The 23,422-nt window shown below is 39.0% G+C and overlaps 1 protein-coding gene across 1 annotated transcript; it reads left to right on the top strand.

Moving 5' to 3' along the window:
• The first annotated feature begins 6,787 nt into the window (after positions 1 to 6,787).
• On the top strand, positions 6,788 to 18,736 carry LOC119788815. The gene is made up of 17 exons (XM_038293461.1): positions 6,788 to 7,031; positions 7,469 to 7,763; positions 7,855 to 8,144; positions 8,390 to 8,706; positions 8,948 to 9,156; positions 9,254 to 9,475; positions 9,550 to 9,673; positions 9,756 to 10,642; positions 11,524 to 11,720; positions 14,745 to 15,032; positions 15,459 to 15,753; positions 15,837 to 16,126; positions 16,339 to 16,634; positions 17,020 to 17,225; positions 17,319 to 17,540; positions 17,630 to 17,753; positions 17,838 to 18,736. The coding sequence occupies exons 1-17, from the start codon at positions 6,796 to 6,798 to the stop codon at positions 18,734 to 18,736; spliced, it is 5,397 nt and encodes a 1,798-aa protein (XP_038149389.1). The 5' UTR covers positions 6,788 to 6,795.
• Positions 18,737 to 23,422: the final 4,686 nt, after the last annotated feature.

Here is a 23,422-nt window from a genome sequence, read left to right as displayed (position 1 = left end):
AAATGCGGTCTGTTTAACATAAGATCGCTTTCCTCTAAAAGTCTACTAGTTAATGACTTGATTTGTGATAATCACATTGACTTGTTTTGCCTTACAGAAACCTGGCTGCAGCAAGAGGATTATGTGAGCATAAATGAGGCAACTCCTTCAAGCTATTTAAATTTTCACATCCCCAGAAGTTCTGGGCGAGGAGGAGGAGTAGCAACAATCTTCCAGTCTGACTTACTGATTACTCCCAAAACAATTAATACCTACAACTCTTTTGAACATTTAACCCTTAATTTCCCTGATCCAAATTTCAAGGCAAGAAAACCTCTTCTTTTTGTAACTTTGTATCGTCCACCAGGTCCTTACTCTGAATTTTTAGATGAGTTTTCAGAGTTCCTTTCTGATTTGGTATTAAATACTGACAGGGTCATCATAGTGGGAGATTTTAACATCCATGCTGACATTGAAGGCGATAGCTTAAGAGCAGCCTTTAATGCTATCTTAGACACTATTGGCTTTGTTCAAAATGTGAATAGTCCCACGCATTCTCATCTTCATACTTTGGATCTTGTGCTGACATACGGCATAGAATGTGAAGAAATAACAGTATTTCCTCACAACCCTGTCCTCTCTGACCACTTTCTAATAACCTTCAGGATTACTTTAACAGAGTTCTCCTCCCCCAAAAGAAGGTTCAATTTTAGTAGATCTTTATCAGATAGTGCAGTTATAAATTTTAAAGAATCTGCTTCACTTTCTCTCTGCTCTGTGTCACTGAGCAGTGCTGCAGAGTGCAAAAGCTTAGCTTATTCCCCTTCACAGGTTGATGATTTTGTTGATGGGGTTGCTAGTTCTCTGCGTATTGCCTTAGACAACGCAGCTCCTTTGAAAATGAAAACCATTAAAAATAGAAAGCTTGCTCCTTGGTTTAATGCAGAGCTGCGTACTTTGAAGCAAAATGCTAGGAAACTGGAGAGAAAATATCGCTCCACAGGCCTGCGAGAGTCCTTCCTAGTCTGGAAAAATGGTTTACTGCTGTATAAGAGGACCCTTTGTAAAGCAAGAGCAGCATACTTCTCCTCATTAATAGAGGAGAATAAGAATAATCCTAGATTTCTTTCTAATACAGTTGCCAAACTCACCCAGAGCCATAGCTCTGTTGAACCGTCCATTCCACCTGCTCTTAGCAGCAATGATTTTATGGGATTCTTTATAAATAAGATTGATCTTATTAAAAATAAGATCATAAGCACTCCTCTATCCGCGATTGTACCTGAGGTAGTCATGGAATCTGAACCGGGTTTAGACTGCTTTGATCCAGTTGAACTCTCTGAATTAGCAAAATTATTGTCTTCATCTAAGCCTTCAACTTGTATGTTAGATCCAGTTCCAACCAGGTTATTTAAGGAGGTATTCCCTTTGATCTCCTCCTCCATTTTAGATGTGATTAATCTATCTCTGTTACAGGGATATGTACCTAAAGCTTTTAAGATTGCTGTAATTAAACCTCTGCTTAAGAAACCGTCTCTTGACCCAGATGACTTGGTCAATTATAGACCTATATCCAATCTTCCTTTCTTATCCAAAATTCTTGAGAAAGTAGTTGCCAAACAAGTTTGCGATCACTTCCACCATAATGAACTTTTTGAAGAGTTTCAGTCAGGCTTTAGAGCTCATCATAGCACTGAAACAGCTCTGGTGAAAGTCACTAATGATATTCTCATGGCCTCAGATAATGGACTTGTATCTGTGCTCGTCCTGTTGGATCTTAGTGCTGCATTTGATACAGTTGACCATAATATTCTTTTAGAAAGACTTGAATATTTTGTTGGAATTAAAGGAACAGCACTAGACTGGTTTAAATCTTATCTATCTGATCGAATTCAGTTTGTTCATGTTAATGATAGATCTTCAACACGCTCAAAGGTTACCTGTGGAGTACCACAGGGATCAGTGCTAGGACCAATTCTCTTTACTTTATACATGCTCCCAATTGGTAGAATTATTAGACAGCATGGGATTAATTTCCACTGTTATGCTGATGATACCCAGCTATATCTGTCTATAAATCCAGATGAAGCTAACCCATTACATAGATTACAGGCATGTCTTGAAGACATAAAAACCTGGATGACTCTTAACTTTCTGCTTCTGAATGCAGACAAAACAGAAGTTATAGTCTTTGGACCAGAGTCTCTGAAAAAGAAACTGATTAGCCAGTCACTTCATTTGGATGGGATTAAACTGATTTCAGATAATAAAGTAAAAAATCTTGGTGTTATTTTTGATCAGGACCTGTCATTTAAATCCCATATCAAAGAGGTTTCTAGAATTTCCTTCTTTCATCTGAGGAACATTGCAAAAATTAGAAATATCCTGTCCAGGGGTGATGCTGAGAAACTAGTCCATGCATTTGTTACTTCAAGGCTGGACTATTGTAATTCTTTACTATCAGGAAGTCCACAAACTGTAGTTAAAAGCCTTCAGCTGATCCAAAATGCTGCAGCCAGAGTTCTAATGAAAATGAAAAAGAGAGATCATATCTCTCCTATCCTGGCTTCTCTTCATTGGCTTCCTGTTAAATCAAGAATAGAATTTAAAATCCTCCTTCTCACATATAAAGCCTTAAATGGCCAAGCTCCATCTTATATCAGAGATCTGATTGTTCCTTATGTTCCTAACAGAGCACTTCGCTCTCAATCTGCAGGTTTACTAGTGGTTCCTAGAATTTCTAAAAGTAGAATGGGAGGCAGATCTTTTAGTTATCAGGCTCCTCTCCTGTGGAACCAACTACCAGTTTTAGTCCGTGAGGCAGACACCCTGTCTACTTTTAAGGCTAGGCTTAAAACTTTCATTTTTGATAAAGCTTATAGTTAGGGTGGCTCAGGTTATCCTGAGCTATCTCTATAGTTATGCTGCTATAGGCTTAGACTTTTGGAGGACATAGGGACCCCCATTTCATCATTCTGCTTCATTCTCTCTCTGTTCTCCTATTCTGCAGAATCTGTTAGTTCAATCTCTAACCTTCTGCTCTCTCTGCTTTTCCTCAGAGTAGCTTTGCCTCGTCTGTTCCTGTTTGGCTGTGACGTCATCCTGGAAAAAAACATCAGCTGTGCTGCTTCTATCAACACCCTTGTTAATAGATGTTGGAGATCGGCCTGTTTTCCAGTGTGGTCCTGTTTCTCTGACCGTGACTGAGTGGATGTGCTCTCTTCGTCCTCTGGCATGGGAGCTGCCTTGGAGCTCGTCTGCCTGGCTGTGTGTTTCCTGGACGGGGCCGCCTTTTACAGCTGCTTTTTGTATCTCTGCTTCTGTCTCCTTGAACCCCAGTCGGCCTCGGCAGATGGCCGCTCACACTGAGCCTGGTTCTGCTGGAGGTTTCTTCCTGTTAAAAGGGAGTTTTTCCTCTCCACTGTCGCTACAAGCATGCTTAGTGTGGGGGATTGTATTTGAGTCAATGAGTCAATGCAATCAACTGGTTTTCCTTAGATAGAAAACTTTGTATCAATTTGACTGTATGATCTGGTTGAACTGTAAAGTGCCTTGAGATGACATGTGTTGTGAATTTGGCGCTATACAGGTGCTGGTCATAAAATTAGAATATCATGAAAAAGTAGATTGATTTCAGTAATTCCATTTAAAAAGTGAAACTTGTATATTATATTCATACATTACATACAAACTCATATATTTCAGATGTTTATTTTGTTTAATTTTGATGATTACAAATGACAACAAATGAAAATCTCAAATTCATCATATCAGAAAATTAGAATATTGTGAAAAGGTTCCAAATTGATGGCCCCTGGTGCCACACTCTAATCAGCTAATTAACTCAAACCACCTGCAAAAGCCTTTAAATGGTCTTTCAGTCTAGTTCTATAGGCTACACAATCATGGGGAAGACTGCTGACTTGACAGTTGTCCAAAAGACGACCATCGACACCTTGCACAAGGAGGGCAAGACACAAAAGGTCATCGCTAAAGAGGCTGGCTGTTCACAGAGCTCAGTGTCCAAGCACATTAATAGAGAGGCGAAGGGAAGGAAAAGATGTGGTCGAAAAAAGTGTACAAGCAAGAGAGATAACCGCACCCTGGAGAGGATTGTGAAACAAAACCCATTCAAAAATGTGGGGGAGATTCACAAAGAGTGGACTGCAGCTGGAGTGAGTGCTTCAAGAACCACCACACACAGACGTATGAAAGACATGGGTTTCTGCTGTCGCATTCCTTGTGTCAAGCCACTCTTGAACCACAGACAGCGTCAGAAGCGTCTTGCCTGGGCTAAAGAGAAACAGGACTGGACTGCTGGTGAGTGGTCCAAAGTCATGTTCTCTGATGAAAGTAAATTTTGCATTTCCTTTGGAAATCAAGGTCCCAGAGTCTGGAGGAAAAGAAGAGAGGCACTTCATCCACGTTGCTTGAAGTCCAGTGTAAAGTTTCCACAGTCAGTGATGGTTTGGGGTGCCATGTCATCTGCTGGTGTTGGTCCATTGTGTTTTCTGAGGTCCAGGGTCAACGCAGCCACATACCAGGAAGTTTTAGAGCACTTCATGCTTCCTGCAGCTGACCAACTTTTTGGAGATGCAGATTTCATTTTCCAACAGGACTTGGCACCTGCACACAGTGCCAAAGCTACCAGTACCTGGTTGAAGGACCATGGTATCCCTGTTCTTAATTGGCCAGCAAACTCTCCTGACCTTAACCCCATAGAAAATCTATGGGGTATTGTGAAGAAGAAGATGCAATACACCAGACCCAACAATTCAGAAGAGCTAAAAGCCACTATTAGAGCAACCTGGGCTATCATAACACCTGAGCAGTGCCACAGACTGATCGACTCCATGCCACGCCGCATTGCTGCAGTAATACAGGCCAAAGGAGGCCCAACTAAATACTGAGTGCTGTACATGCTCATACTTTTCATGTTCATACTTTTCAGTTGGCCAACATTTCTATAAATCCTTTGTTTTTATTGGTCTTCAGTAATATTCTAATTTTCTGATATGATGAATTTGAGATTTTCATTTGTTGTCATTTGTAATCATCAAAATTAAACAAAATAAACATCTGAAATATATGAGTTTGTATGTAATGTATGAATATAATATACAAGTTTCACTTTTTAAATGGAATTACTGAAATCAATCTACTTTTTCATGATATTCTAATTTTATGACCAGCACCTGTATAAATAAACTGAATTTAATTGAATTGAATTGTAGCTAAAGCAGGTCCTAGAAAAAGACTGAGTGTGTCGTTTTCATCTGTCTTTGGACTGCTGATTAATTTTGATGTTTGGCTGATAATTTCCAAACCCTTTCACCTCCACCTTCTCTTAGGAAGTTTTAAATGACATCACTTCCGTGACTCGACCTGTCAATCATTCGCACTATGATTGTAACCATGCCCGCTGACAGGGGGGGACAAACAGGCCAATTGTCCCAGGCCCAGGACAGAAGGGGGCCCAAAATTTCAACCCACATCCAGCCTCTCCTCCACCTTTGAAGCAAAAGCTTCATTAAAGTGTCATTCCTCCTGGACTTTTACTGTGTTCCCTGTCTCATCTTAACCGGTCCGGCAGAACACCGCCATGTTGAGCCTGGTTCTGCCAGAGGTTTCTTCCCAATGGGGAGTTTTTCCTCTCCACTGTCACTTCATGCTTGCTTATCATGTACAGGTTCTCTCAACCTGTGTTATCCAACTGGACTTCCATTTTCCAGGTCCCTGAGTGAAGCTCTAGAATCAGCCCACGCAATCCACTGGATCTCCCCATTAAGCTCAGCATACCATCTCGCCAACCAGCAGTCTACAGACTGACCAACTTCATCTATCTCCTCTCCACTATCAGTTTCAGGCCTAGGGGGAAAACAGCCCTATTCTTTGCTCCTGTTCATTCATATGTATCAATATTAAGTGCTGTTTCCTACCGAGGTCTGAGTACAAAGACAAAGTAATTGTATCATACCAGAAACAGGAACAAGACAGGACACAAACTAAGAAAAAGGGCTTTAAGCAATTAAACTTAATTTGATTATGAATACCATTCATTTAAATTGTTAATCAATTATAATCATTAATGTATTATTCTGACCAATTTCAATATGCAATGAAACAGCCATGCAACCAACCAACCATTCATCCATCCATCCATCCATCCATCCATCCATCCATCCATCCATCCATCCATCCATCCATCCATACATACATACATACATACATACATACATACATACATACATACATACATACATACATACATAAATATGTTTTCCATATACAGACGCCTCTTTCTTCAACTTGGCAGGTCACATGTCTTCAATTCAATTTCAATTCAGTTTATTCATAAAGTGTCAGTTCACAACACATGTCATCTCAAGACACTTCGTAATTCAACCAGATCATAGAGTAAAATTGTTTCAAAGTTTTCTATCAAAGAATAATGATTGCATCATCTCATTGACTCGAAGGCATTCCTCACACTTCCATTCTCTGAACACCATAAATATTCTAATTAAAAGCCAGCAATACTTAAAAAATAATACAAATTTAAGATTTTTTTCAAAGCAAAAAGTAAAAAAAAAACAAGTTTAAAGTCCCTTTAAAAACAGAAATGAATAAAAATTGTCGCTGTGCCTTTAAAAGACATAATCAAAGGTTACTGTGACAAGGGCAGGAGGTTTTTGATGAGCAACAACCAGACGTATATAAGTAGAGGCCCACATGTTCGTGTAAGCACACTTAGAGAGTATTACGAACATTTGAGGAATGGAAATCTGGAGATCAATTTTAAGTTTATTGAAACTGATGGCTACAGTTTGCTTTGGTGGGTCTATGGGTGGTTTGAAAAAAGAGACTGGACTCTCACAGGCTTCAACAGAGACTCCATTAGTAGAATGTACTTTGCAGGGTACTCCTCGTTCACCTGTCTTCTCCGCAGATGGCGACTTTATAATTGGAGGTGTTTTCTCAATTCATTACCAGCTTTACACAGTGATCTATAATTACACCACTAAACCTGAGTCTCCAAGATGCACAGGGAGGTTAGTAAAAGAGAGAGGTGGAGCGGATGTGAAGATGTGTGAAAAGATTTTTAGAGGATCTACAGCAAAGAATTTTGTCATGTTGAACAGTTTTCTTATTTTGTATCACTGTAGCAGAATCCTTAGCATAAGCTATTAGAGGGTTTTCTTGCCTTAACAAAAATGTATGTTGGTTGACTACCAGTTTAGTACTCAAACTATATGCTTAACATGGTAATTTAAATGTTGACTTTTACTAGGCATCACACTGAAATTTTCCCTAAGATCTGTATTGGTCTAATTCTATGCTTTGAATTTTGCTGGGCAAAATTTTGACCCCTGATTTGGTTAACAGATCAGAATCCCTTATGCATTGCAGTAAATGAAAAACACATTTTTATTGCAGGAAAGGTCTTGTATTTGTATTTTGTTTTAAAGTTGTTTTTTTCCCCTGCAAGCATTGATGCTCGGGAATTGCGCTTCTCCCGTTCAATGATCTTCGCCATTGAAGAGATAAATAACCGCACAGATTTGCTGCCCAGCATAAAACTTGGTTATCAGATCTATGACTCATGTGCCTCTGTGCCTGTGGCTGTGCATGTGGCATTTCAACTGACAAATGGACATGACCCTGTGTTTTACAAAGGCGTATACTGTTCTTCATCTGGTGTGGTAATGGCTACTGTTGGTGAATCTGGATCAACACCATCCATTAGCATGTCACAGATACTGGCATCTTTTAACATTCCTCAGGTAAATAGTCAATTAATTGAAGTTAATGTTCCAAAAAATTTATTATTCCCCTTGCTAAAGAAAAATCATTCTGTGTAATCTTTTGTTTTAGGTGAGCCACTACGCCACTTGTGCTTGTCTTTCAGATAAGCATTTGTACCCAAATTTCTTCAGAACGATTCCAAGTGACCAGTTTCAAGCTGATGCATTGGCCAAGCTGGTAAAATACTTTGGATGGACTTGGATAGGAGCTGTCAACTCAGATTCTGATTATGGAAATAGTGGAATGGCATCTTTTCTTAATGTAGCTCTCAGAGAGGGTATCTGTGTGGAGTACCTTGAATCCTTCTTTCGGACTGACCCAAGCAGGAAGATCCAAAGAGTCGCCAATGCAATCCGCAGGTCTCTGTTGTTCCATTTATCTGATTTTGTTTGTGTGATTACCCTTTCACAAAAATATTTTGCCCCTCTGAAATTAATACAAAGGTGATGTTTTTTTGTCTAAACAGTATTTTGAAACATGTAAGGGAGACCCAAAGATTAGGGTTTAATGTGCCAATACTCTTATGCATGCCTAAAGTGTACAGTAGGCTGCATATGATGTAGAAGGGTTGGGTAAATTATTTAACATTTTCATGATCTCACAGGTCAACTGCTATGGTTATTGTGGCATTTATTGCCTCTGGAGATATGAGGGTCCTGTTGGAGGAACTGGCTCAGGATCCTCCACCATCTCGCCAGTGGATTGGGAGCGAGTCCTGGGTGACTGATACCTTCATGGTAAAGTACAGTTTCTGTGCAGGAGCCATTGGAGTTGCTATCCCACAGTCTGTCATCCCAGGTCTGAGCGACTTTCTTCTGGATCTCTCTCCTTCTGAAGTGGCTGCCTCCCCTCTACTTAGCGAGTTCTGGGAGGATGCTTTCAACTGCAGCTTAAGAAAAAGTGAGAACACTTTCCTGAGGCGTTTTCAGATATTATTTCATATAATTACAAAGTCCATAGCTGCTATATGACCAGACACAAAATATCTCTATGATTAATACAGGTACTGGTATTTACAGTTATATCTGTTCTGATTTTTATGTTTTTATTTTATTTATTTTTTTTCAGAAAATAACACAGTGTAATTGATGCTTCAGTTAGGTTAAATTGTGGAACATCATGTGTATCATTTGAAAATAAATAATTATTTGTATCTTTACAGTAGGTTCTGTTAGAAGCAAAAAATTGTGTGATGGAACTCAAGATATAAAAAGGCTGGAAAACCCTTACACTGAAACATCCCAACTAAGAGTAACTAATATGGTGTATAAGGCTGCTTATGCAATAGCACATGCCTTTCACAATGCACTCTGTCAAGAAAAAAATGTCACTACTCAGTGTGACAAATTCCTCAAACTGAATGCAAAGCAGGTAAGTCCAAATAAAACAAAACTAAGAGTTTTTATTTCATTGCTAACTCTAGTAAAGCAATTCAACAAATTTTTGCTATTTTTTCTTTGTTTTTTAGATTTATTCAGAATTAAAGAAGGTAAATTTTTCTCAAAATGGTTATCATGTATCCTTTGATGCTAATGGGGAACCTGTAGCTGCATATGAGGTTGTTAACTGGCAAGTAACAGAGAGTGGAAGTACTGAGGTAGTAACAGTGGGTTATTATGATGCAACCCTGCCAATGGGCCAGCAGTTCCATATAAACAGAAAAATAACTTGGATGCAGGGTAGATCACAAGTAAGTTTATGAGCCATAGCATACAACAGCAGTGGTTGAATTTGTAGAGTACACTGACATTATTTGTCTTACAGGTACCAGTGTCAGTTTGCTCAGAGAGTTGTCCTCCAGGGACTCGTAAAGTGTTGCAGAAAGGAAAACCCATCTGCTGCTATAATTGTATACCATGTCCTGATGGAGAAATCAGTAATATTACAGGTAGAGTATAATGTACTTTTTTTGGTAGACCTGAATCATCAAATATTTAAGTAATAACAGACCATTTTGACTTGATTTTCAGATTCACCAGATTGCTACCCATGCCCCAGGGAGTTCTGGTCAAATGCAAAGAAAGATGCATGTTTACCCAAACCAGTAGAGTTTCTTTCTTTTAAGGAAATTCTATCAATAATCCTGGCTGCATTCTCTGTTAGTGGGGCCTCCCTGGCCATCATAACAGCAGTGGTTTTCTTTCGTCACAGAACGACCCCAATTGTAAGAGCTAACAACTCTGAGCTGAGCTTCCTGCTGCTCTTCTCTCTGACCCTGTGCTTCTTATGTTCCTTAACTTTCATTGGAGCACCTTCTGAGTGGTCCTGCATGCTGCGGCACACAGCGTTTGGCATCACCTTTGTTCTCTGTATCTCCTGTGTTCTTGGCAAAACTATAGTTGTTTTAATGGCTTTTAAAGCAACACTCCCAGGGCACAATGTAATGAAATGGTTTGGTCCTCCACAACAAAGATTAACTGTAGTGTCTTTTACATTTATTCAAGTAATAATATGCACTGTATGGTTGGTTGTAAGTCCTCCCTTCCCAGTAAAAAATCTTTCCACTTACAAGGAAAAGATCCTCCTGGAATGTGCATTAGGCTCTGCTGTTGGTTTCTGGGCTGTGCTTGGCTACATCGGCCTACTTGCTGTTTTTTGCTTTGTGTTAGCAGTTCTTGCTCGGAAACTACCTGATAATTTCAATGAAGCCAAGCTGATCACCTTCAGCATGTTGATATTCTGTTCAGTCTGGATCACCTTCATCCCAGCATATGTCAGCTCTCCTGGAAAATTTACTGTTGCAGTGGAGATATTTGCCATTTTGGCCTCCAGTTTTGGACTGATACTGTGTATATTTGCTCCAAAGTGTTTCATCATATTATTTCAACCAGAAAAGAACACAAAAAAACATGTTATGAATAAAAATTAATTTAGGTTTTTTACAAAATAATTGATGGAATAAAGTTAATGTCAGGTACACTTGTTTACTAATGTTGTCAAAAATGTTGAAATCCTTCTTTATTAGCAGGGGCAAAATCTAAGTATATCTTTTATTGTGTTGCAATTCTATGACTTCTAATTTAACCTGTTGTTGCCTTTTTGACAAATAGCCAATTATATGACAAACAAAATTAAATAAAACTTTTATTTAAAATTTGTTCTAAGCTCTTTTTTAACATTTGATTTAACTCAACAATGCTGGTATTTAGATAAAATTTAATTTTTCAATTTTGGCATATATATGACCTGTGCCATTATTACTCTCTGTGCTCTTTAAATAAATATAGGCCAGTAATTCAAATCTTTTTCATGTTTGATCTCTAACTCCAGTCTCTGTAGCCGTCTTTAATGCTGAGTTGGTCTTGGCACTTTCAATCAAGATGTTAGTTATTTTTTTAAATGAGTGACGGGCAGCTTTGACTGAAAAGTTGTAAAACATTAAGGCCTGGCTGCTGGCAGTGAATTCAGACTTAAAACTACAGTATAGTGTGTAAGTTTTAGCAACATATAGTGCACAGGAGCTGAGCAGAGGCAATGAATGATATTGCATGCGAGCGTGGGAAATCTCCAACATGAACATTTAAACGAGAATGGGATGGCTTATTCTCTCTAATGGAAAAGGAAGGCAGTCATTGCTATGGCAACACAGTGACACCCCATGTCACTGACATATTATCAAATATTTGCCCTTTTCTTAAAAACAAATGTATACAGTCAGATAAAACTATTTCAAAGAGGATCTTCCCTTTTGGAATAAGTTACATTTTTTCATATACCTAGCTTGTGATTTTTTGTCAGCATGAAGAAGATGCAGGAAGCCAGCGGACCTTACATTGGAGGAACATGTTTCCTCCACCATTAGGTCGCTGTTACACCTGCTGCCAAATTCCAATTAGCCTTCACTTGTGCAGACTAGCTATTGAAGGGCCTGACTGTCCACTAGCCTTAACCACTACGTGGTTTGGGATGGCACTTAATGTGGTGGACCCTGCATGGTAGCGGGCAAACAGAGGGTTAATGCTTAGTGTTTAGGGGCCGGTTTGGAATTGGGCCTCTGTTTTGAGCTGTTGAGTCATTATTCAACTCTGTCAACTGAGGCCACACCCTACATGCTCATGCCAAAAAAGAACAATACGTTTGAAGATGAAAAAAAAAAAAGAACATCTGTGAGTTTTAAAAAAATCCCAGCAATTTTGAAAAAAAAAAAAAAACTTGTTAATTCAGATTTAAATGTTTTTCTGGCTGCACAGCAGGGCACTTGTTAGCACTGTTACCTTGCAGCAAAAAGGCTGCAGGTTTCATACCTGGTCTGGGATCATTCTGTATAGAGTTTGCGTGGGTATTCTCTGGGTGCTCTGATTTCCTCCCACATTCCAAAAACATTACTGTTAGGTTAATTGTCTTCTCTAAATTGTCTTTAGGTGTGAGTGAGTGTGTCTGTGCATCGTTGTATGTTCCTGCGTGTATGTGGTGCCCTTGATTGTGTAATCTTACTGGAAGGTCAAGAATACATTACATAACTAGAAATGGAAGTATGTAGCAAATTGATAAATCATTCAAATCGAGGGTAAATCCAATGTTTATCTGTGAAATGTTTATAACTGTAATTGCGACAGACTGGAGGAATGTCCAGGGTGTACCTTGCCTTTTGCTGAGAGTCTGCCAGAGATAGGCACCAGCCCCAACAATGACCCTGATGGAATAAGCAGTAGAATCTTCAAGCTAGAAATATTTTTTTTCTTTTAAGAATAAACTTTGTTTAAATTTGTATCTTTTTTTTTGTTCAAACTAATTTTATAGCCCCAATTTAGCTCCATATAATTCAGTACAAATACAAATTAAAGTGCTTTGCAAGGGTTAAACAATAAAGAAGACGGGAAACATCATAAAAGCAGGTACTAAAGAAGAAAAAAACATTTTGACCACAGACTTAGGGCCCCTTCACCTTGCCGATTTAACATATGCCTGACGTCCCAGAATCTCGTAAAACACCGTAATTTTGGGCGTATAAAAAGAGTATTCATTATGAGTCCAGAACTTGTATCCAACGACAGCCTAACGTGTTCATCGTGTAATGGCCATGAAATTATGCACAAGCCAGTGTCCTTAAGGGGGTTACAATGCGTCCAGAGGCACCTGGCCTGCATAAAAAGATGTCTTTGATCGTGGCATTAACCTAGCTGCTGTTTAACGCCCACAAAAAAGAAAGAAGAAATTAAAAGAAAAAGAAAGTAAGAAAGTCTGCAGTCACAGCAGATTCAGGGTCATGTCTGCTAGGAAGTTTGTTAGTAGTGGGCTCCGATGGAAAAATGTCACCACTTTCCTCATCTTCCCCAGGAGCCGGGATACCTGACTTATTGAGACTGCATTCTTGGCTGCAAGATTAACAGGATGTGCAAAGCAGCCAATTTGTGGCCCCAGTCCAGCTGTTGCATTTACTGCATTCACTATATTTTTTGCATTGTCTGTAGTAACAGGGATTTTTCTGCTGCCCCTGTGCAACTTCCATTCTGTCACTGCTTCTGTAAGTGCTTCAGAGAGATGCTCGCTAGTATGGCTCTCATAAAAGGGGCGTGTCTATAAAACTGAGCTTTTCATCTCCCATTCTGAGGTACTGAAATGGACAGTCACAGTCAGGAAACTTTCAGTAGCTCTGGAGGTCCATCCATCACTAGTTAGCGCTACAGAGGCCGTGTTAGACAACTCTTTCACAATTCTTTGTCGGGTCTCTTCATAAAGTGCGGGAATTAGCGTGTTGCTGAAGTGTTTGCGGGAGGGGATTTTATATCGTGGCTCCAGTGCTTTAATCATTGAACGGAATCCTCCACTACAGAATAAGGCTGCATATCTTTGGCGATGAAATATCCCACTCCTTTAGTTATGCATTTCGCCCTTTCTGACTCATCATCGTATGTCTGTTTAAAAGCTGCTGGGAATTAAAGTTTTACTGTCGACTCTTTCCCTCTCCTCCTTGCACTGCCAACTGTCTCACTGGGATGATTTCTCTGCAGGTGAGCTGACATGTTGGTCATGTTGCTTTTAGCATACACAATACGTGTTGCTCAATGCTTGCACACTGTTGCACTTTTATCCACGACTTTCTTTCCGCCGTCATCGTAGGTCACTCTGAATGTAAAGTGGTCCCATACAGCAGACCTATAAAGTGCTGCTGGCGCGTCTTCCAACTCCTGTTTTTTCCCACTCGCCATACCCACACAATTCTCCACAACAACAGATTTTTTTCTGTTTCACTCGGCTATGCTGCTTTGCTTCTTCTTCTTGTTTACTACTGGTGGTTGGCTTTGGTCACAGTATCGCCACCTGCTGTCCTGGAGTGAACACGCTTCGCTTATGAGAAAAAGTAGCTCATAAACCGTTCCACCCCTACTAACCACTAAGCCGCCACTCCACCAACTTAATTCTTAGCCCTGGTGAGAAACCTCTGATTCTGTATCTGATTCAAGAGTGGCTTGACACAATTAATGCGACTTCTAACTCCGTGTCTTGCATACATCTGTGCATGGCAGTCATTGAAGCACTGATGCCAGCGGCAGTCCACTTTTCAGTGGTGATTTTTCACAATCCTCTCCAGAGTGCGAGTATCACAGTTGCGTGTGCACTTTTTTTCTTGAATTTTATCTTACCCTTTGCCTCCCTATTCATGTGATTGGAAGGGCAAGACACTAAAGCATGACCTTTTAATAAACTTATTTCCTTTTTTGGTTTCCCTGAATGGAATTACTGAAAAACGATAAACTTTTTATGGTATGCTGATTTTATGACCAGCGCCTGTAAAATGTGCAAGTCTTACTTGTGAAACAAATGAGTAAAAGAAAAACATAAAATATTTAATGTGGAATTGTAAAAGGTGAGGTAGGAATCATAGAAGAAAACAGATGAGAGTGTCCTATTTTGAGATAAATGATCACCTGACATGTAATAGAGAAGGTTTAAAAACCTGTAAAACATGCACACACTTCTACAGACCCTTGAGGAATGGAGATCTGGGCTGCTTTTAGTGCCCTGAGATTCACAGCCATTTTGTTGGAGCTGATGTCAGTGGTTTGTCCTGGTGTCTCTTTTAATAGCCTGCAACAGAGGACAGCGCCTACATTTCCTCTGTCTCGGGCTGGTCTCAGTGCTAACCCTTCATCAGTGCGGTGTACCCTACAAGGCACCCCTCGTGTGCCTGCATTCTCACAGGATGGAGACTTTGTTATTGGAGGCATTTTCTCCATTCATTACAAACTTTATACAGTTATTTATAACTACACAACCAAGCCTGAACCTCCAAGATGCACAGGGAGGTTAGTATAAAGAGGGAGAAAACATCTGTGATGGGGAACAAATACAAATGTGAAGATTTGGCTGTAGCTTTTGCTATTTGTTTAGACCTATAATGGGATAAATTGGCTTTTCTGTTATCATCTTCTCTTATACTGCATTTCCATGACTTACAAAAAACAGGATCCAATATACAGAAAGATGTAGTCACAATTTCTAAAATATTGTGAATCAGTATTCTTTAATTGGAATCCTTTGCAAAAATGATCATATAATACTATGTGTGTGTGTGCTGTTGATGGTAGTGAAACTACAAATGAATTATGTTACCAACTGTTAAATGTTTTGAGTTGCTGCTTTCCTTTTGACGGTGAACTCTGTTTATCCATTTAGTATTTGATGTGAGGTTTTCTTCTTTCTTTGAAAATACAAACTCTGATTTTGTGCAGCTTAAACACTCGAGTTCTGCGCTTCTCTCGTACCATGATCTTTGCAATTGATGAGATAAATAACAGCTCTAAGCTACTGCCTGGCATCAAACTTGGATATGAGATTTATGATTCCTGCATAGCAGTTCCAGTGTCTGCACATATTGCATTCCAACTGTCTAATGGCCAGGACCCTGTATATTACAAGAACAGTAACTGTTCTCAGTCTGGAGTGGTGATGGCTGCTGTTGGTGATTCTGGATCCACCCCATCAATCAGCATTTCGCGCATCTTCCGGTCCTTTGGCATCCCCCTGGTAGGAATGTTAGTGTGTCTGAGCCAGCACTGTTTTCTTATTTTTTACAAAAGAACTTTTTTTATTTTATTTTATGAATTTAGGTGAGTCCATTTGCCACATGTGCCTGTCTGTCAGATAAGCAGCAACACCCAACATTTTTCAGAACAATTCCCAGTGACCAGTTCCAAGCTGATGGGCTGGCCAAACTGGTGAAACACTTTGGGTGGACTTGGATAGGTGCAGTGCGCTCCAACTCTGACTATGGAAATTATGGCATGGCATCTTTTCTTGACGCAGCGCTCAGAGAGGGGATATGTGTGGAGTATTCTGAAGCCTTCTATCGGACCGATGCCCCCTACAAGATAAAAAGAGTTGCTGATATGATTCGAAGGTTGGTTAATTTCTGCTTTTGCACATTTGAAGACTTTCTTTAAAGCCAAATTAGACATATAATATGACATTTTGGTCTTCTGTCATTCTCTTAATGTTAGTTTAAATGAAACACACATACCCAGCTCTGAAATCTATATTTTTGAATAAGCTTGAAATTGTGCATATATATCCATATATTTAAGATATAAAAAATTCTTGTTATAAACACAGGTCAACAGCCATTGTTGTTGTGTCATTTGCTGCATCTGGTGATATGAAGGTTTTGTTGGAGGAGCTGGCCCGGGACCCTCCTCCACCTCGTCAGTGGATTGGAAGTGAGGGTTGGGTTACTGATCCACACTTGATGAGCTTCAGTTTCTGCAGAGGGGCCATTGGAGTTGCTATTCAGCAATCTGTGATCCCGGGTTTGAGAGACTTTCTTCTGGATCTCTCTCCCTCTAAAGTCACTAGCTCCTCAGTGTTGACTGAATTCTGGGAGGAGGCTTTTGAGTGCAGTTTGACAGAAAGTGAGATTTTTTTTCTTTTAAAAAACATGCAACAATAAATATATCAAAATTTCATTTAGTCATTTAATTGTTTTATCACTTCATACTATGCGTTTTTATAAAGAAAGATATTGCAATTACATTTCTAAGTGAGTGTACTTTCAATATTAAATTAAAATTTCAATTTATAAAAGCATTGAAGTAGTCTTAATCTGTGTACAATTGATCGGTGAGTATTTTTGCCATTTAGTGTTTGCTAAGATGTCACAGGTATATGTGAAGTGCAATATTTGACATATTCTAGATTGAATGTTTAACCTCTGAATTCTTAAAGATTTGTGATAAAAGATATATGTTAACATGTGTGTGCAAAATATCTTTCAAAGTTAGATGTTTTTGTTTTTAGATGCAGATCTGAACAAACGAGAATGTGATGGAACTGAAGATATTAACCGGCTTAAGAATCCTTACACTGAAACATCCCAGTTAAGGGCGACTAATATGGTTTATAAGGCTGTTTATGCAATAGCTTATGCCATTCATAGTGCAGTATGTATGGGGAACAAATCAACCATTTACTGTGACAAATACTTCAACCTGGAGCCTAAACATGTCAGTTTAAGTAATAAGTGAATCTGAAAACTTCTGATTGTATCTGTAAGGCTATTAATTATTTTACCAGTGTGTTTCTTTCTTAACACACAGGTTTTTACTGAATTAAAGAAGGTCAACTTCACCAGAAATGGATATCATGTCTCTTTTGATGGTAAAGGTGACCCTGTGGCTTTTTATGAGCTTGTAAACTGGCAGAAAAGTGATAGTGGAATTATGGAGCTGGTTACAGTGGGGTACTACGATGCATCACTGCCAATGGGAGAGCAGTTCCGTATAAACAGGAACTTAACCTGGCTAGATGGTGGCACACAAGTAAGGAACCTAATGATAAGAACTGCAAAAAATGACTTGTTGATTGCAACAGTAGCTGAGCTAATATTTTGATATTGTCTTTCCTACAGGTACCAGTGTCAGTTTGCTCTCAAAGTTGTCCTCCAGGAAGTCGCAAGGTTTTGCAGAAAGGAAAGCCCATCTGCTGCTATGATTGTATACTCTGTCCTGAGGGAGAGATCAGTAATATCACAGGTAGACCATGTTCTTTTTATGCACATCTGTCTTTTGGAACATTTCCTAACTAAAATCCTTTTTTTGGGCGGGTATTTTCTCTAGATTCTCCTGACTGTTTCCTTTGCCATGAAGAATTCTGGCCTAATACAAAGAAAGATGCTTGTTTGCTTAAACCTGTGGAGTTTCTTTCTTTTGACGAAGTGCTTGGAATCATCCTGGTTGTATTCTCTGTTAGTGGGGCCTGCTTGACGATTACGGCAGCAACTGTTTTCTTTTATCATAGGACAACTCCAGTTGTCAGAGCCAACAACTCTGAACTTAGTTTCCTGTTGCTCTTCTCTTTGACTCTGTGTTTTTTATGTTCATTAACTTTCATTGGAGCACCTTCTGAGTGGTCCTGCATGCTACGGCACACAGCATTTGGCATCACTTTTGTTCTCTGTATTTCCTGTGTTCTTGGGAAAACTTTGGTGGTTTTAATGGCCTTTAAAGCTACACTTCCAGGAAATAATGTAATGAAATGGTTCGGTCCTCTACAGCAAAGACTGACTGTAGTGTGTCTCACGTTAGTTCAGATAATAATATGTACCTTGTGGCTAGTTGTGAGTCCTCCTTTTCCAGTGAAAAATCTAACCACATACAAAGAAAAGATCCTCCTGGAATGTGCATTAGGTTCTGCTGTGGGTTTCTGGGCTGTGCTTGGCTACATTGGCCTGTTGGCTGTTTTTTGTTTTGTGTTAGCTTTTCTTGCTAGAAAACTACCTGATAATTTCAACGAAGCTAAACTAATAACCTTCAGTATGTTGATATTTTGTGCCGTCTGGATCACCTTTATCCCAGCATATGTCAGCTCACCTGGAAAATTTACTGTGGCTGTGGAGATATTTGCCATTCTGGCCTCCAGTTATGGACTGATTTTGTGCATATTTGCCCCCAAATGTTTCATTATTTTGTTTCAGCCTGAGAAAAACACCAAGAAATACATGATGAACAAAAAATAAAATTTTAAAGGTTTACAAACAAGATTTGGCAATGACTTAAATGTGATGTCATATAAAAATGTTATGAATTTATTGCAATGTTATGTAATGTAATCATACAATGTCATCAATTTGGAAAGAAAATAATATATAGGGCTGAAAAATTATGGAAAATAGCTTTGCTCACTCTAACGTAAGCTTTTAAACTGTGAGATATAACTGAAGTAGGCAACCATAGTGTTAAAAATAGTTTCATTCTCTGTTATAATTTGAAAAAAAAAAAAATGTCATGCTGGTATCCTTACTGACTAATAATTCTTAATGCACTCAGAGTGGAATAATAAATATGAATCAAGAAAAATCAAACCACAGTAAATGTTTTACAGTCATTTTGTAAAAGTGTAATTTTACTTTGTGTCAAATATCTCTTCTTAAATAAAAATCTTTGAAAATAACTGTTTGGTTTAATATTTGTATTAGTTCAATGACTGAGTTAGAAAGAGAGTTTGGAAAGAATTAAAACCAGAAAAGACTAAAGGAATAGTACACCCAAAACATGATTAGCCTTCCTTTTCTACTCACCCCCATGCTGAACAAAACTCTGGAGTACTTTTTTGATATCTCAAATGCATCTGGAGATCTGGGAGGCTTCTTGCTGTCTGCTGACATTCAAATAATGGAGGTCTATGGTGACCGAGACAGAAAGGTTCATAAAAGTCCACAAAAACGTGTCAATATTCCTCCATACTGCTCGTCCAATGTAATCCAAGTGTCCTGAGTGGGTAGCATCCAGAATTTACTCGAAACGAAGTCATTTAGAACGTTTTAGAGCCTAAACAGTAGTGTATAGGATTTCCTAATAGCGCCCCCATGCGCGCTCACGATTCTACGGAAGCCGGCAGACCAAACCGGAAGAAAGTGCGCATTCAGCGTCTGCTCTGCCGATAATGCAAGCGTAGAAGAAGAAATGTGCTGTTTACCTGTGCAAAGAAAGAAACAACGAAAGAAAAATGTCTGAGGACTTCAGTGTTGAGGAAGAGCATGAGTTCTTTGCCGAGCTGAATGCGCTGGTTTGGTCTGCCGGCTTCTGTAGAATCGTGAGCGCATGGGGGCGCTATTAGGAAATCCTATACACTACTGTTTAGGCTATAAAACGTTCTAAATCACTTCGTTTCGAGTAAATTCTGGATGCTACCCACTCAGGACACTTGGATTACATTGGACGAGCAGTATGGAGGAATATTGACACGTTTTTGTGGACTTTTATGGACCTTTCTGTCTCGGGCGCCATAGACCTCCATTATTTGAATGTCAGCAGACAGCAAGAAGCCTCCCAGATCTCCAGATGCATTTGAGATATCAAAAAAGTACTCCAGAGTTTTGTTCAGCATGGGGGTGAGTAGAAAATGAAGGCTAATCATGTTTTGGGTGTACTATTCCTAGACTAATGTCAATTTAAAAAAGAAATTATAGAAAGGTCAGTTTAACTTTACCGTAAGTCATAGTGAAAACACATCAAACATGGAAAACGGTTATGTGTTAAAGTAAAGATAACCTAACCTTAAACATTACACCAAAAATAGAACCCCCAAGCCTAAACAGGGTACAAGCTACATTAAGGTGTGAGAATATTTTTTTAACAAGTTGGGCAGTTGGGAGAACGGTTAAAACTAAAACTATATACAGGCTAAAAATTGGGGACTGCAAAAAATGTTATTGTGGGACAAATGTGAAGATCCTCCAACAGCTCAGTTGACAATGTAAGGTTTTATCTCCAGATATAGTTATTTGAAAAGGACTGTGAAAAATCTACCAAATCAACTGGAGAATATGTCATGGGCCTAAAAAACTTACATTAACAGGTATTTCCAATCCAAGGCATAAGTGGTCATTAACACCACAACAAGTCAAGAAAATTGATTATTATAGAAAGCTGTCATGATTTTTTGCAGAAAACCAAACAGAGAGACCAGGGAAAAGTTTGACAGGTTTTATTGTGAGTTGGTAGAGAGGAGTCCAGTGCTGCTCTGAACACCGTTGAACCGGGACTGAAAAGTGAAGGGGAGGTTCTGCAGTTAGTTCAGGCTCAGTGGGAAATTTGTGTCTTTGATTTGAAGAAGGGAATAAAGGCAACAGGAACCAAGCGCCACCTGGTGGAAAACAAACAAAAGCACAACCCACACAAACTGGATTCCTAACAAAAGCTGTGATGTATAAAGATTTTTAACATGTATAACATAACTCACTATGCTGTAGCAACACTACAAACCTTTCTTCACAATATCAAAAGTAAGGAGAAATAACAATTCCTTAATTTATCTTATTAATTCAGTTTTATAAAAAGATGCTTACATTTGTTTTTTAGATTCAGACCCAAAATCCTGAGGCACTCAAAATAAATCATTCATTTTAAGTATGGAGCGTATTGGTGATCCTATCTTTACTTTAGAGGGACCAAAGAATTATTAGGGGTGGTTGCGGGTTGGCAAAGGTATATCTGTTTTTGATAAAACTGTATCCTTGTTGAATTTGTTTAACTTGATAATTTTTCATTATTCTTATTGTTCAGAGATATAAGGCTTCATAAATCAAATAATAGTGATAGATTGCAATGGTTAATTTATTTTTAATACTTTTATTTTTAATCCAAAAGACAAGCATCAGAGCATAACAGTGAGAAGATTAAACGCAAAAACACCGGCTTCCTATATGTTGCTGGAGTCTGAAAAACTTGAGGATTTTCTCCAAACACAAAATCCCAGTACATTTCAAACCTAACAAGACCCTTAGACAGAGGATAGTGCATCCTAAAGACAAAACCCCCAAACCTAAGATGAGCGGAGTGGTTTATGCAGTTCAGTGCAGTGAGGAGTGCTCTGATCTTTACATTGGAGGAACCAAAAAACCTCTCCACAAACGCATGGCTCTACACAGGCGAGCTACCTCTTCTGGACAAGATTCTGCTGTCCACAGATACCTTAAGGACAAAAGACATTCATTGGAGGACCAGAATGTTCACATTTTAGATAAAGAGGACAGGTTGTTTGAAAGGGGTGTGAAGGAAGCCATTTATGTTAAAGAGAAAAAACAACCTTAAACAGAGGGGGTGGACTCAGGTTTCACCTCTCACAAACCTACAACGCAACGGTACAGTTGATTCCTTCCAAATCCCATCTCAACCCCTTTCGCTATGCAGGGGAACAAAATATCTCACCAGATCAGCCAGGCCAACAATGGCCCTTAACGACTGCTTTTTCAGAGGAATGGGCCAGTATCGGGTATTGCAGGCCAATAATGACCTCAACGACTCCTATTATTTATTTATTTTTTTGTTTTCCAGCTTCACTGTGCATGTTTACTAAGCCATTAAAAGGCTTGTGTTGGGCTATTCTATAAAAGCCTGGAACTCAACGCTAATCCAGACAGTTTGAATTGAGAAAGCTTTCTGAATGGGAAGCGAAACATCTTCAATCTTGGAAAACAGAGTTAACTAGCTTTTTGAAATATTTTTAATACTGTGCAAATGCATTTTACAAAGCATTTCTGTCAACGTATAGAACTGAAGTGACTTCAGAAATGAGCAAAAATATTGTGATCCAACACCTTTATTCTGACAATCGGCATAAGGGAAACCAAATCCCTATCTGTTTAGGAATGCCAAACACTAAGGTTGCTCGCAAACAATGTTGCTTCCTTTGAACCCGGGAACAACACAATTTTCCCAATCCCAGATTAGCTGCTGAAGCATCATCACCACAGTGGTAAAAGAGTGAAGGATATGTAGTGAAGCCAGTTCTCTGGCATTTTCTGCAGCAGTTACTGGTGTTTTTATTTTTTGTCTTGATGTTTTGGAACCAGTGGATATTTTTGTTTTCCAAGTGGCGTGTGAAATAATTTTAAACGGCTCTCTGTAAATAAGCGAAGAGCTTATTTACAGAATCAGAAGCCACTGAACTACTGTAGGTCCCTCATCAACGTGACATCCCCACCCCAACTCGAACCAAGATAAGCCTGGTTTTCCGGGAGTACTTCAGCTACTATGATCTAGACTTTCTCTATCTCACAGAGACATGGCTGGGCAAAGTCTGAATCAGCTGCTCTATTGGAAATTTCACCAACAGGCTGCTATTATTTTGACTCCTCAGAAACATTTGAGCCATGGGGGAGGAACTACATTGGTGATTAAAATGTTTGTAATTGGAAACAACGCTTTGTAAATTTAATCTCTTTCTTCTAGCTTTGCGATTACTTCCTTCAATAGTTTAAATAGGGTTGTTCTGACCCAGTACTGTTTGGTGTAATTTACCATCCACCCAAAAACAATAACGATTATATCAGTGCCTCCTCTGAATTCCTGTTGGAGATGTTGAAGGGATATGATCACAGCATTATTGTTGGTTATTTCAACTGATCAACAGTAATTGTAACCACTCTGTTGTAATTTTCTTTATTTCTTGTGAGATCAATAAAGTTCTATTCTATTCTGTTTGTGTTTTCTTTAAGAGCATCTGATGAGGTCTGCTGCACCATGTTTGTCAAGATCATTAGCGGGCCCTTGGCTGATGTCATCATGGCCCTCTTCTGATCAGGATTCTTTGTGTAGAGAGGTTATACACACTCTGCTTTGTTTTAAAAAAATATAAATATAAAAAATTTAACGCAGATGTCTGGGGGACAGTGATTCGCCTACATGTTATGAATACTGCT

The sequence above is a fragment of the Cyprinodon tularosa genome, unplaced genomic scaffold (assembly GCF_016077235.1).
Source record: "Cyprinodon tularosa strain WSP-4 unplaced genomic scaffold, ASM1607723v1 ctg327, whole genome shotgun sequence".
Taxonomy (NCBI): domain Eukaryota; kingdom Metazoa; phylum Chordata; class Actinopteri; order Cyprinodontiformes; family Cyprinodontidae; genus Cyprinodon; species Cyprinodon tularosa.
Note: the sequence above shows the minus strand (reverse complement) of the source record. Positions and strands in the feature narration are given on the sequence as shown.

Bases quoted from the DNA above. Each gene is read 5' to 3' on its own strand.
- LOC119788815 (XM_038293461.1), top strand. From the start codon at position 6,796: ATGGCTACAGTTTGCTTTGGTGGGTCTATGGGTGGTTTGAAAAAAGAG. The intron at 16,635-17,019 runs GTGAGATTTTTT...TTTTGTTTTTAG, and splicing joins TGAGTGCAGTTTGACAGAAA to ATGCAGATCTGAACAAACGA. The intron at 17,754-17,837 runs GTAGACCATGTT...TATTTTCTCTAG, and splicing joins AGAGATCAGTAATATCACAG to ATTCTCCTGACTGTTTCCTT.